The 13,884-nt window shown below is 39.3% G+C and overlaps 2 protein-coding genes and 1 long non-coding RNA gene across 4 annotated transcripts in view; 1 reads left to right on the top strand and 2 right to left on the bottom strand.

Annotated features, from left to right (window-relative positions):
* CMYA5 (cardiomyopathy associated 5) overlaps nucleotides 1–4,294 on the bottom strand; it is an 89,451-nt gene extending 85,157 nt beyond the window's left edge. The window contains exon 1 of the mRNA XM_047070448.1: nucleotides 4,146–4,294. Coding sequence (XP_046926404.1) covers nucleotides 4,146–4,294 — 149 coding nt within the window. The remainder of the gene's footprint in view (nucleotides 1–4,145) is intronic.
* A 2,729-nt stretch (nucleotides 4,295–7,023) lies between these two features.
* Nucleotides 7,024–13,884, bottom strand: part of TENT2 (terminal nucleotidyltransferase 2) — a 71,478-nt gene continuing 64,617 nt past the window's right edge. For both annotated transcript variants that reach the window (XM_047088452.1, XM_047088460.1), the window contains exons 15-16: nucleotides 10,047–10,126; nucleotides 7,024–8,472 (exon numbers count right to left, since the gene is read on the bottom strand). In XM_047088452.1, the coding sequence (XP_046944408.1) occupies nucleotides 8,398–8,472; nucleotides 10,047–10,126 (155 nt within the window). In that variant the 3' untranslated portion in view covers nucleotides 7,024–8,397. The remainder of the gene's footprint in view (nucleotides 8,473–10,046; nucleotides 10,127–13,884) is intronic.
* On the top strand, nucleotides 10,282–10,700 carry LOC124518443 (uncharacterized). Its single transcript, XR_006963673.1, has 2 exons — nucleotides 10,282–10,367; nucleotides 10,601–10,700. It is a non-coding gene; the product is annotated as an uncharacterized LOC124518443 (long non-coding RNA).

Here is a 13,884-nt window from a genome sequence, read left to right as displayed (position 1 = left end):
CACTTGTTGCCACCTGACATATTTCATATTTGTTTATTTGTCTCCCCAGACTGGAAAGTCACTCTCAGAAAGACAGAAACTTTGTTCATTTTGTCCACTGTTATATCCTTTGTGCCTAGAAAGTGTCCGGCACATAATAATCAATCAATCAATCAATAAACATTTGTTGAAAGAATAAACTAATGAACATTAGATTGGAGCTCAGACACCTGGATTAAGTCCCAACTCTACCACTAAAAAGCTGTGTGACTTTGAACAAATGTTCCTGACACTCAGTTTCTGAATCTGCAAAAGGATTCTCTGGGAACAGAAATTTCTAAAGCTTCTCCCAGCTCTGAAATCCTGTAGGTTTTATAGAGATGCTTTTCACATATAACTTTGGTATGAAGTTTTAGCAACACAAAAATATTTTTTTGATATCCACAAATTATTAGCTTTCTAGGCACTTTTAGCATTGAATACCCTGCTCCAAAGCCCCTTATGAAGCCTTCTCCAATCCTTCCAGGCAGGATGGATTCCAGGACTTTCTCCCTACTTTGAGGTACTTCATAAGGACCTTTTTTCCCCCTTAAATCACTTATAAAGTTAGTGACATAATTATGTTTTTCTGTTTCTCCAAGTAGAATATGAATACCATGGGACAGTAATGGATTCTTAGTAATTTTTGTATCTCTAGCACCTTGCATGGTCCATGGCAATCAGTAGGCATTCCATGAATGTTTAGTGAATGAATACAGGAAAATGTCAAAGTGGAACAGGATCATTACTCATTGAAAACTGAGACCATTATGCTCCCCTCATTGATGAAGGTGGGCAGAAGAAATAGCTTTGCGGCCAATAGTGACTCATCTGATGGCCAATGATGATTCATCTGAAGGGAGATAAGAAACTAAAATTTATTGGGAACCTACTAAAGGCAAGTACTCTTACATTCACATAGTTTATGACAACCTTATACATTATACATTCCTTATACATTAGGAACTATTACTACCATTTTACAGATGAGAAAACTGAGGCTAAGACAAAATAGGGAATCTGCTCATGACAGAATGGCTAACAGGATTCACACTCAGGCTTTTTCATGCCATATATCATATTCGTATCACTAAATGATACATCAGGAGGGTAGTTCTCTGATCCGATATAAGCACTGGTATGTGTAATGGTGAGCTTGTCTGCACTAGAAAAGCATTTTTATAATTAAAAGGGATTTTTTTCCCTTGATTCAGAAAGGTGACTATACAGAAAACTCCATATACCATTCCTGAAATGTTCTTTATTAACCTTTTATTATGTTTATTATGGTAACCTTTATTAACTTTTTAGGAAACTTTACTAACCTTTTAGGCCTATTCCCAATACATATTTTATTTTACAGTGAGATCATTCTAAATTTTACAGTGAACATTTTTTTCCTATTCAATATATACACTTTCCATATTTTAAGAAACCTATAATAAATAGCATTTTAATAATGGCTTAATAATAACACATAAAGTAGATGTAATAGTCATTCTGTTACTATTAGGCTATTTCCATTTATTTACTATTATGTGCCTCTTAATTAAAAAAAAAATCAGTTTGTAATCTAACTTCTGAGAAAGGTTCTGACCTCCAAGAAAATGCAAACAACTTTTCCATTCACAAAGGGGGAAAATTTCCACTATTATGCAAAAAGATGAGGTCTTTCCTTTTGCTCTATGAATTTTTCAGGGCAGAAGCTAGTTGGAGCCATTCCAGCCTCACCTACATAAAGGTCTGTCCTGCAAAGGAAGGCAGGTGGTGAAAGTCCAGCAGTGGCTTGGAGGAAACACCCAGGCTCACATCCTGGTTCTTATAATGACTTGCCTTATACCCTCAGGAAATTATACAAAGCCTCAGTTTCCTCATCTATAAAAGGACAGTCATCTCATCGCGTTGCTGGGAGGGTTTAAAATGAGAAAACATACGTAAACACTTAGCACTAAGCCTGGCACAGAGCGAGTAGACCCTCTCATAACTGTAAATCTTTGGCAGAAGAGGCAAGAGGAAGGGGTGAAGAACAATGAGACATCATTCTTACCTCCCATCCTTTACAGAATATTCCAAGTCCTCACCTCTAGCCTCAGAAGAAAAAGAACTTTAGGTCATATTTGTAAACGTACACACAACAAAATGGTTTGATTTCTAACAATACTTCAAGATAGTAAAAAGTCCAGGACTCTCAGTTCCCCCAGGAGGTCCTGCCCACTGACACTTCTCTACCTTTAGCCTCCCTGCCATCTCCTTTCCCTTGGCCCTCACCATGGTTCAATCTCTACACACCTTTCTTCCTCTTTGCTACTGTCTCTCAGATCGGAGCCCTCCCGAAAACCAACTTTCCAATCTGCCAATCTGCTGTCAGTAACCTTCCCCTAACTCCAATGTGTTTCCAATCTTAGCTAAATCTTGCTCAGAATTGCTGATTTCTTGTTACTCACGTTATCAAATCCAAAATGTAAAAGTGTGGTGGTTTACAAAGCCTCAGCACCCAGCCACCTGCCCATTTCCTCCTGTTTCCCTCACTCTACTAATCCCGACGCTGGCCTTGGTGTCCACCTGACCACCTGCAGTCCGAGCAGGCCGAAACTTACTGCAGATAAATCCTATCTTTACCCAAAAATCCTATCTTTACCCGAAAAAGGCAAAGGAATCCCAGCGTGGTGTTTGGAATCATTGTCAGCTGCTCACATTGGAGTTTTCAAATTCTCTAGGTGGTAAATTCTGGTTGGGCTAAGATATAAGGATCCCCAATGCCACTTAGGGGAAAAGGTTCTAAAGGCTGAGATTGACAGATTTCCCTTCTCAGTATTGCCCGGGAATCACCGGTGCCTACTCCCTCCTCCATTTCCCGCAGGTGCCTTCTCTTCTGCCTCTCCTTTCTGCATCTTTTGCTTACTCTCTAAGGCCCAGGTCATGCCCACTTCCTCTCAAGGCAGTCACACATCTACATACTCTCCTCTGAGCTTCCACAGTATGCACGGTCTGTCCCCCTGTCCCTCTCATTTCTTTAGCACATAGACTCATATTCCCCATATTGCTCCCTAATTTCTTCCATAAAGTCCTTGAGGGCAGGGACTGTGCCTGCTTTCCACTCGGCAATTGCTTGGTCAATATGTAACCTACATTCCAGTCTTCTTATCTGACTGACCATTCAGCTTAATCAGTGCTACTCTGTGGGCTACTTCAACTTCAGCTCTGTGGGCTTTGGTTGGACAGAACTTCTAACTTTGAGAGGGGCATTCTGAAATGTTGCACATCCATCTGTCACCTACAGAGCCTTTCTACTGATATTAATAGATTTCGGAAAGGACATGACTGACTGACAAAACAAAAAACCAAAACAAGCAAACAAAACACGACTCTCTCCCTGGTGATTTCTACTGTTCTCATTTTAGGACGTACATGAAGAGAGGGAGGGAGATGGAAGTAGAAGGAGACCCATATTTTTATACAATATTACCTAATTGCAATCACATTCATTGAAACGATATTTGGAACCATAGTGGGGGGAAAGCACGATTTTAAGAAGAGGGGTTATTGAAAGTCAGGCTTCTGTCGTCCTAAGAATTTGTAAGCCTTTGTACCAAATTAAAGCCCTCTCATAGCGATCTGGTCCAGGGCTGGCTTCCAAGAGACCTCCGGTTATCTGAAGGTTCCAGAGCAGCCTTCTCCTCCTCCAACCCCACTCCGTACCCCCTTCTCTTCTAGCTCGGGCTTTCACGATTGTTCCTAAGCCTTGGGCCAAACATGAGCGTTTCAGCACATTCTGTGGTCAGGCAGGACCCTAAGTACATCCCCGGGAATAAACAAGAGCAGCAAGTCACAAGTTGCTGGGAGGGAGGGGGGAGTGAAGGAGGGAAGGGGGGCGGTCGTGAACTTTGCCGCTGCAGGCGGGCCTGTCACTCCAGCTGACAGCAAGCACCTTCACCTTCAAGTTCCTTACCACGGCAGCACGCCCTGAGACAAAGTGCTGAGCTCGGAGGAAACGAACTCTAGCGCAGAGAAAGAAAAGGGAAGCGTGCGGAGTCGGCCTGCGAAGCACCTGCCCTCGCGGCCGCACCTCCAGGCCCTCGGCCGGGCCCGCGCTCGGGCTGCGGCCTCAGGAGAGGGGCGCACGCTACCTGGCGTCCGGCTCCTCCTCCGACTCGGCGGCCGTCTCGTCCTCCTCGTCCTCCTCTTCCTCGTCGCTCTCCGGCCTTCGGGTCGCCTCCTCGTCCCCGTCGGAGCCGAAGGGGCTCTCCGCGGCGTGGTTGCTGTCGCTGCTCGCCATCGTGCCTCTGCCGGGCCGGAGCCGGAGCTGGAGCCGGAGCCGCCCGCGCGCGCCTGGTGTTCTCCCTCTGACTGCGCCTCTGGCCCCGGCCCGGCCCGGCCCGGCCCTGCCCCGGCGCGCGGCTCGGGTTCCCAGCCCGGGGGGCGGGCTGGCCCCGCGACTTTAAATAGAAGGCGTCAAAGTTTCGCCATCGAGCTCCTGGGGCCCGGGCTCAGCTTCTCCTCTTCCCCCGCGTCTGCCAACTTGCCCCCGCCCCCCAGCCCTCCCCACCCGTTTAGGCGGATCCCAGGCGGCCCTTTGGGCCAGCAGCGATCATCACTCCGAGGGGGACAGGCTTCAGCTGCACCAGGTTGCTGAAAGGAGAAAAGGCACCCAGCCCCGCCTCTCTTTCCCCCAGTGTGGGTTTGGTAGGCCGTGTGTTTGGCACAGAACTTCTTGGTAAACCTTTCATCCCAACCAAATAACTACTCCTTCCTGAGCAGAGCCGTTGCTAGTTCAGGCACACTGCGAAGGGTCTAGCTTTCATTATCCCCTCACGATTCTGCGGTGGTACGTTTAACTGCAATGCTGGTTTTCTAGATCAGAAACCTGAGGCTCAGAAGAGCTTGGGAAGCTGGCTTGCTCAAGGTCTCCTGCCCAGTGTAAGTGATCCAGGGGGAAACAGCTAAGTCTGCCCTTTTCATAAGCCCAGTTTGAACCGTTGTTCTTTCAGTATTGGCTCCTTTTATGTTTGCATATGAATTGTGTATTCTCTTACCCCATGGCCCCTAGCCTGTTCAGTCGGGACATTATCTCCCCTAATAACTTTGAAGAGAAATAATTTTCCCCACTTTGGTCAACGTCTAAGTTTTGTCTGAAACTCAACCCAAACGCCCTAGACCTTTGGCTGGATCATGTCATGCCCATGCTTAAAACTCAATGGCGTCCCTGTGCTCAAGGACGAAACCTCAAGCTCCTCGAGAAGATGAATGCTGGATAACAACAGCCCATATCTGTCTGGTTTCTTCTTTAGAAGTCACGATTCTCAACATTTATTAAGCCACACCACTGTACCCTTATTTACACAGTTCCTTCTGCCTGAAAGGTTCTTCCCACCTTTATATACCTGGTGACTCACCATTCAAGATCACTACCTTTCTCTGAAATGCTCAGGTTAAATTCAATCCTATATCCAAATCATGTGTCTGTTTCCCTCTGTACATTTCGTAAATTTGTTACTCATTTTTACCCCACCATCCCCATCTCTTATGGGCCCAGAAGGAAGCAAAATACTTAGCACATAGTAGATGCTTAATGAATATCCCCTGAAGAGAACAGGACCAGACCTGCTCAGTACATAGAACAGGTAGAGAGATCTTTATAATACATATTCTTCTTTTCATGAGGATGATTTTATGGCTAAATAGACATTTATTTTTAATTACCACAAATTCTGTTCACAGAGTTGTTAAATATGATGAACATAAGTTAGGTTGTATTCACCAGTTACACTAGATTATAGGTGTACATTAAGTCTGTGAGCAAAGAACTGCAGATAGTTCAGAATTATCAGCTGGTATGTGTGAGAAGGGAAGAGACAAGAGTCCAGTCTTCCAGGGTTCACTAAACCAGGTTTAACATCAGCAATAATTATCCTAACATGAGCCAGGCTTTTCCAACTAGTAATCCCAAATGACTGCTCACCTAGGACAAAAAGCATTCAATCACAGTTGTGGGAATCTGTTAAACACTAATCAAAAGTATAGAAAGCCACTGTATATTCCTTGCATTTCACTCAACATTTCTTGGGAACACTAACTAAAGCCAACAAGATTTATTTGCAAAGATTCCAGTTCAAACCAACCCAAAACTTGGCTGCAGTACAGACTGCACATTTTTAACTTCCTAACACTATTTTCTTAATGATACATGCAAACATATAGAAATGGCCAGATCAATACAAACAGAAAATAAAAGAATGTATTATTCACCACACAAGTAAGTCAAACTGAAAATAATTTAAAAGTCTAAAAAATTTCCTCATATATTAACAGCCACTTATTTGACATATTTGGCTATCATAAGATACATAATTTTAGGTTTCAGTCTATTGACTTAGAAATGGGTACAAGTTTATTAACTTCTTTATGCGTTTGTTGTAGCAAGATAGTTAAAAAGTAGCAGCAGTAAGATGGGGTTGACAGGGTATGGCACTGAGAGCTGAGAAAACAGTGGCAGTGGAAGAGTCCATACCATGGTAAACGCTAGGGCTTTCTTAGGAAATGTCCTAATACTATAAAGGCAGAACTCCCTACACACTTCCCCATCCCTGAGAGCTATACAGTATTACCACAGAGCATGAGGACTGTTTTTTACTGTTTTTAATGATGCCCAGTCATCACCAAAATATTATGTTCAATACATTCTAATAAAGAAGAGTTGCACAGTGTATATTTTAGGAAACTTTCCAAGAAAAAGAATTGATCTGTAAAGCTTAATTGCTTCAAAAGTGTGAAAACATCAGTAATCTAAAAAATTCACCTATGTGGAAAGCTTTATTCTAAATAATGTCACAGAAATAGGGTGTTGATGTGCTTAGCGGGCTTAACCAAATATGATCTCCGTTCTGAGATTTTCTGTATAACCTAAGTTATCAAGCACAAAAATTAGATACAGCTCAGTTCTAGATGATAACTACAGCCTCACCTCATAAGTAAAGCCTCACACAGAAAAAACCAACACATCAACAATTTCCATATATAAACTTTATTCCATTTGACATCATACAAAAATTTAAACTTAAAGAAGAAATGAAAATCTGCACCTTTACAAGTCAAAGAAAAGCAAAAGTCTTAGCATTTGAATTGGTCTGCAAAAAACTCAAATACATTAGAGGTACAAACTGTGCTACAGCAGGTCTCAAAGAAGTTGTACACAGTCCTTCTGAAAAAGTTAAAATTGTTTTCAAGATTACTCTTCATATTTAAATGTACAGGCACTGACCAATTTACAAATATTTACATAAACCATAATCAATCTTAATAAACACTGTAGGTTTTTTTTAGCAGCCACCACTACTTCTTCATATGGAAAAAAATACTAAAAAAGATATCTTTACAAACATTAAGCTTTTATTTATAATAATTTTGTCTTACCTAAAACATTTTATAGTGGCTTACTGCCTAAAAATTCCAGTTTAGATTACAGTCCTACACTTGTACACAGACAAACTCTGATACTGTCAATAGGATATAATCTCAACTTTGATCTTTCAGTTTTTGTTGCTTCATGTTACAGGGAAAATAAAAGCAGGAAAACGTGAAATAAAGTAAAAGTGCACATTGCACTGAACTATCATAAAGCACAGGGGACTTCATCTTTTCAAAAATCTACAACGAACTAATTCTTTAAAACAACTTACTAACCTCTAAACAATACAGGGTGCTCATATTACTACAGTGCAAAATGTACTGTTTTCAACAAAAATTTAAAGCAATCTCAAGAGTACATCAAAAGCATGTGAGGTACTAATGAAATGCTAATATAGACACACCCAAAGCCTCAGTCTATCCCGGAGAGTCAAGTGAAGACTTAAGGCAATTGTCCAGTATTTCATGCCTCTGCAGTGATTTCAGTGAAATTACAGATTTCATTTTGTTTCAAGTAACCGAATAACTGGCTTGAATCTTCACTTTACCAGAACAGACGGGCAACAAACTATATACTGTACGTTATATGTTAAGTATGTGTGAATCAGTCCCTTTCCAAAATTCCACACATCCCTTCAGTATTAGCATGTGGTATAATTAATTGAAGTTATATCAAAAACCTTTTATTTGTTCAGATAATTCCCCCAAAAATATTTTATCTGATCTCTTGAAAATCCATGCCATAATATTACGAATCAATGTAAACATTTTCAAAAATACATCTTTAAATCAAAGGGTTTTATTAGGAAATGTCATAATAAAATATGCAATCTTTATATAAGTATGTCCTCTTAAAAATAAAACATGAAAACAAGAACAGTTAAAAAGAAACCATGATGGAGGTAAACAAAATGCATTATGGTGTTACTATTGTTCTTTATTTCTCAGAAGAATTTATTAAGATATAGAAGCCAGTTATCTTTTCAGGATAGCAGCTCTTAAAGGTAGTATACTGTTCAAATCTCTTTTGTTTTTCAATCTGTGCCATGACTGGGAGAAAAAGAAAAAAATAATTCTTAAAACATAAAATATAAGTGGAACAAAAGACTGAAAAGAGAGTTACTAGAATGTTAACAGTGGTTCTCTCTAGGAGGTAAAATTGGGGGTGATTTTGTGTGTGTGTGTGTGTGTGTGTGTGTGTGTGTGTGTGTGTGTGTGTGTTTATCTCCCAAGTTTTTAATATAGTAAATGTCTTTTTTCTGCTGTCAGAAAAGAAAATGTTATTTAAAAACCCTATACCTGTGTGGTTCCAATTTATTAATAAAGAAAGGGACAGACACATAGGTGGTACAAAAAGATACAAATGACAATATTAACATTTACTCACAGACTTAAATAATTTCATCTAAAATAGCAAAGTAATTAAGACAAAACCTTTGGGGTTTGAGAGAGTGTGAGATTATTTCAATTATTTGGTTGACTAGTTTGCATCAATAAGCTTTTCCAATTAAAAATAGTACTACAAAGCAGAGAGTAAACCTCTAATAAACCACTTTCATGTGCTTCAGAAAAAGAAGAGCACACAGAACTTATCAAAAAAAGAAAAAAAACAAATTCTTATTCACAGGCTACAGATTTGGCTCACTACTCAGTGACTGCATATCTGGTTTATTCTTACTTCAGTTGTTCAACTGACTAAAAGTATTGGTTTTAGAGCTGAACAATCCTAAATGAAAGTTCAGGCATCAAGAAAAACCACAATGTAGCAATGCTGTTTTTGAATTCTCAGTTTAATCTGATAGACCTAAATATTTCCTCTTGGATATTTGTTTTGCCCTGCAGAATTCTATTAATTTTAAATTTTCTATTCTGGTTGATAAAAAGAGGACCTAATGTGAAAGACAGCTTGTAATATGACATACTTACATTTTTAATTATCATCAAAATAAAGTCTACTTGTATGTCTAATGAAAAAGTATTCCCCTAAAATGACCTTCACAGTTTGCTGATCTTTTTTTCTTTAATGAGGCATTCTCTCCTATCTGTCTCATAGTATATATTTACATCAATGTGTTTTTACACAGTACTTCGAACTCCTTGAGGAAAGAAACCACACCGATGAATAAATTCATATTATGGACTAAAGAGTGAAGGAATAAACAATATTTTATATATATATCACTGAGGTTTATATATAATGTGTGTGTACACAAATATACACATTGATTTTTTTAATTTCTCAAAATATAAACAAAGATAAAATGGTGCTCGAATTCCGTGTTACAATGGGGTATACAGAAGAAAAATCATAGAACAAACATTAGCTTTCTTCTAAAGCTATAGTAGTTCCTTGATATTTCAAGGACAGAAAGGAGTCAGTTAGGTTTTATTCACTCATTTTGATGCTTACTTCCATGAAAATGAAAGCCATGTAAATGAACACAGAGTTCGATTTCTCTGTAGGAAAAGTGTATCTAGCAAGTCATGAATTCTCTATTGTGCTACATTAACAGCTTCATAACACAGGAACCATGGCTACTCTGTCCTATTAGATTTTTTTTTTTCCATTTTCAAAGCATACTAGTCCACTAAGGTTTCTAGAGTTAATCTCATACACTGTTTACCTTTAAAAATTGATCCTTGATCATGTCAAATTTCTGCTTTTCATGCACAGCTCTGGCCGTATTTGTTCCATCAAAAGGTTCTAGAGTGTCAAATGCACATATAAACAAGAAGTTATTAAAATGAGAATTTTGGTTTCTATATTAGGTTGAACTATATGAAAGAGCCAATATTTGACAGTTTTTAACCTATGAAATAGCAAGTGCACATTGTGAATCCTAATTAGATATCTGCATAAGAAAGTTTTATATACCTGTGAACCATCTAATAAGGTAGACAGAATTCAAGTGACAGGACAAGTAAAAACAAAGTCATCAGCATAGGTATGTTTTTTTTTTTTTTTTTTCAACGTTTATTTATTTTTGGGACAGAGAGAGACAGAGCATGAACGGGGGAGGGGCAGAGAGAGAGGGAGACACAGAATCGGAAACAGGCTCCAGGCTCCGAGCCATCAGCCCAGAGCCTGACGCGGGGCTCGAACTCATGGACCGCGAGATCGTGACCTGGCTGAAGTCGGACGCTTAACCGACTGCGCCACCCAGGCGCCCCGTCATAGGTATGTTTTAAGTCTAAGTTATAAAAATAAGATTTCTGAAGAATGACAAAGGGTCAAAGACCTATCCCCTACCCTTAGAGAACTAAAAATAAAGAACAAAGTATTATCAAAAGGAATAAAACACTATACACAAAAAAGGTGGTCAATGTCAAATATCACAGAAAGGTAATTTTAAATTTAATTTTAAAAGACCACTGATTTATCCAGCAGAGGAAAGGTCAATACCTTTGAAACTAGAAGTTTAATACTCATAAGGATGGAAAACAGTACAAAGTTATGGTGTGAGTGGACAGTTTAACGGTTTAGAAAAAGATACAGTGAGAACAGTAATTTGTAGGGGAAATTTAGCAGTGAAAGAAGAGAAACAGGAGAGCAAGTATAGAAGTATAGAAGACAGGAAGAACACAAAGGAAAGGTGTGTGTGTGTGTGTGTGTGTGTGTGTGTGTGTGTGTGTTACCTTCCACATATTCACGTCCACCCCACTAACCCTTCCCCCACAAGATAAGAGAGAAGAGTCCATATGTAGCGATAAGGAAACTGTCTATATGAGAGGACAAGGAAATTGAGGATACTAGTGAGAAAAGGAAGATAACTAAAGGCATTAGAAATGAGATGGGATAGCCGAAATAATGCCAGGAGTAGGTAAAAATTACTAGTTTAAGAATTCTGGCACTGAAAAAGGAAAAAAAAAAACACCACAAAAACTAATTACAAGAGCCAGTACCAATCAAGAGCATTTTTCAACGATGAGAAGACGTATGTATGCTCTAAAGCTGAAAGAAAATGACTAAAGAGAAAGAGAATCAAGTGGCTAGAAAGAAGAAATGGAACAGAGGGGAAAGACCTGGAAAAAGTGTGGAAGAATAGAAAATCTGATGAAGAGGTTAACTCTAGATTTGTCATATAATCTAAGCAGGCCCATAATTTTAAAACACTCCTTTTGTATGTACATTTTTTGATTGTTTAGAAAGGCTATTTTTAAAAGGAGTTTATTGTCACAGTACAAGCATACCTTGTTTTATTGCACTTCACTTTATTGTGCTTCACAGATACTGTGTTTTTTGTGGCAACCCTGTGAACAAGTCTACTGGTGGCATTTTTCCAACAGCATTTGCTCACTTTGTTGTCTCTGTCACATTTTGGCAATTCTCACAATATTTCAAACTTTTTATCATTATACTTGTTATAGTGATCTGTGACCAGTGCTCTTTGATGTTGCTATTGGAATTTTTAGGGGGCACCACGACCACACCCATATAGGAAGGCAAACTTTGTAAATGCTGTGTGTGTTCTGACTGCTCCACCCACTGGCCATTGCCCTGTCTCTCTCCCTTTCCTTGGGCCTTCATATTTTCCCTGAGACACATCAATATTGAACTTAGGCCAAAAAATAACCCCATGATGGCCTCAAAGTATTCAAGTGAAGTGAAAGGAAGAGTCACACAGTTTTCACTTTAAATCAAAAGCTAGAAATGATTGAGTTTGGTGAAGAAGGCATGCTGAACACCAAGACAGGCCAAAAGCTAAGCCTCTTGGAATGAACGCGAAGTTGTGAATGCAACAAAGTTCTTGAAGGAAATGAAAAGAGCTATTCCTGTGAGCATATGAACATGAAAGTCAAAGTCTTACTGCTGATACGGAAAAAATTTTAGTGGTCTGGACAGAAGACCAAATAGCCACAACATTCTCTTAAGCCAAAATCTAATTCAGAGCAAGGCCCTAACTCTCTCCAATTCTACGAAGCCTGAGAGAGGTGAGAAAGCTGCAGAAGAGAAGTCTGAAGCTAGCACAGGTTTGTTCATGAGGTTTAAGGAAAGAAGCCACCTCCATAACATAAAAGTGCAAGGTGAAGGAGCAAGCGCTGATGTGGAAGCCACAGAAATGTATTCAGAAGATGTAGCTAAGATAATTCGTGAAGATGCCTACCGTAAACAACAGATTTTCCAAGTAAATGAAACAGCCTTATACTGGAAGAAGATGCCATCTAGGATTTTCGTAACTAGAAAGAAGATGCCTGGCTTCAAAGCTTAAGGATAAGAGGACTCTCCTGTCGGGGGCTAATGTAGCTGATAACTTTAAGTTGAAGCCAATGTTCACTTACCATTCTGAAAATCCTAGGGCCCTTAAGAATTACGTTAAATCTACTATGCCTGTGTTCTATAAATGGAGCAACAAAGCCTAGATCGCAGCACATCTGTCTACAACAGTTTACTAAATTATTTTAAGCCACCTTTTAAGACATACTATTCAGAAAAAAAATTCCTTTCAAAATATGACTGCTTATTGACAATGTACCTGGTCACCCAAGAGTTCTGATGAAGATGTAAAAAAAATTGTTGTTTTCACGTCTGCTAACACAACATCCATTCTGCAGCCCATGGATCAAGAAGTGATTTCGACTTTCAAGTTTCATTATTTAAGAAATACATTTTGTAAGGCTATAAGACAGTGATTCCTATATGGATCTTGGCAAAGTCCATTGAAAAACCTTCCGGAAAGGATTCACCATTCTACATGCCAGTAAGGACATTTGTGATTCATGGGAAGAGGTGAAAATATCAGCATTAATGGGAGTTTGGAAGAAGCTGATTCCAGCCCTCATGAATGACTTTGAGAGGTTCAAGACTTCAGTGGAAAAAGTAACTGCAGATGTGGAAAGAGTGAGAGAAGTAGAATTAAAAGTGGAGCCTGAACACTGTTGTCAGCGCAGAGCCTGCATCAGATCCTCTGTCCCCCTTTCTCTGCTCTCTCCCACTTGCGCTCTCAAAAATAAACATTAAAAAAAGAAGAAGTGAAGCCTGAAGACGTGAATGACTTTTGCCACAATCTCATGATAAAACCTGAATGGATAAGGACTTCCTCTTATAGATGAGCAAAAAAAAAAATGGTTTCTTCAGATGGAATTTACTCCTAGTGAAGATGCTGAAATGTCATCAAAGGATTTAATGTTACATAAACTTAGTTGAAAAAATAGAGCAGGGTTTGAAAGGACTGACTCCAATTTTCAAAGAAATACTATGAGTAAAATGCTCTCACATGCTATAGAGAAATAATTTGTGAAAAGAAGTCAATCAACGCAGCAAACTTCACTGTCTCATTTTAAGAAATTGCCACAGCCACCTCAATCTTCAGCAAACAGCATCCTGATTAGTCAGTAGCCATCAACATCAAGACAAGATCCTCCACCAGCAGAAAGATAATGACTTGCTGAAATCTCAGACAATGGTTAGCATTTTTTAGCAACGGTCTTTTTAAATTAAGGTATGTACATTTTTCTTTCTTT

Source organism: Lynx rufus, unplaced genomic scaffold, assembly GCF_022079265.1.
Source record: "Lynx rufus isolate CCGP_SWC_20201006 ecotype Redwood Valley unplaced genomic scaffold, mLynRuf1.p SCAF_1, whole genome shotgun sequence".
Lineage (NCBI taxonomy): Eukaryota > Metazoa > Chordata > Mammalia > Carnivora > Felidae > Lynx > Lynx rufus.
The sequence above is the reverse complement of the archived record's forward strand: the minus strand, read 5'-3'. Positions and strand labels throughout refer to the sequence as shown.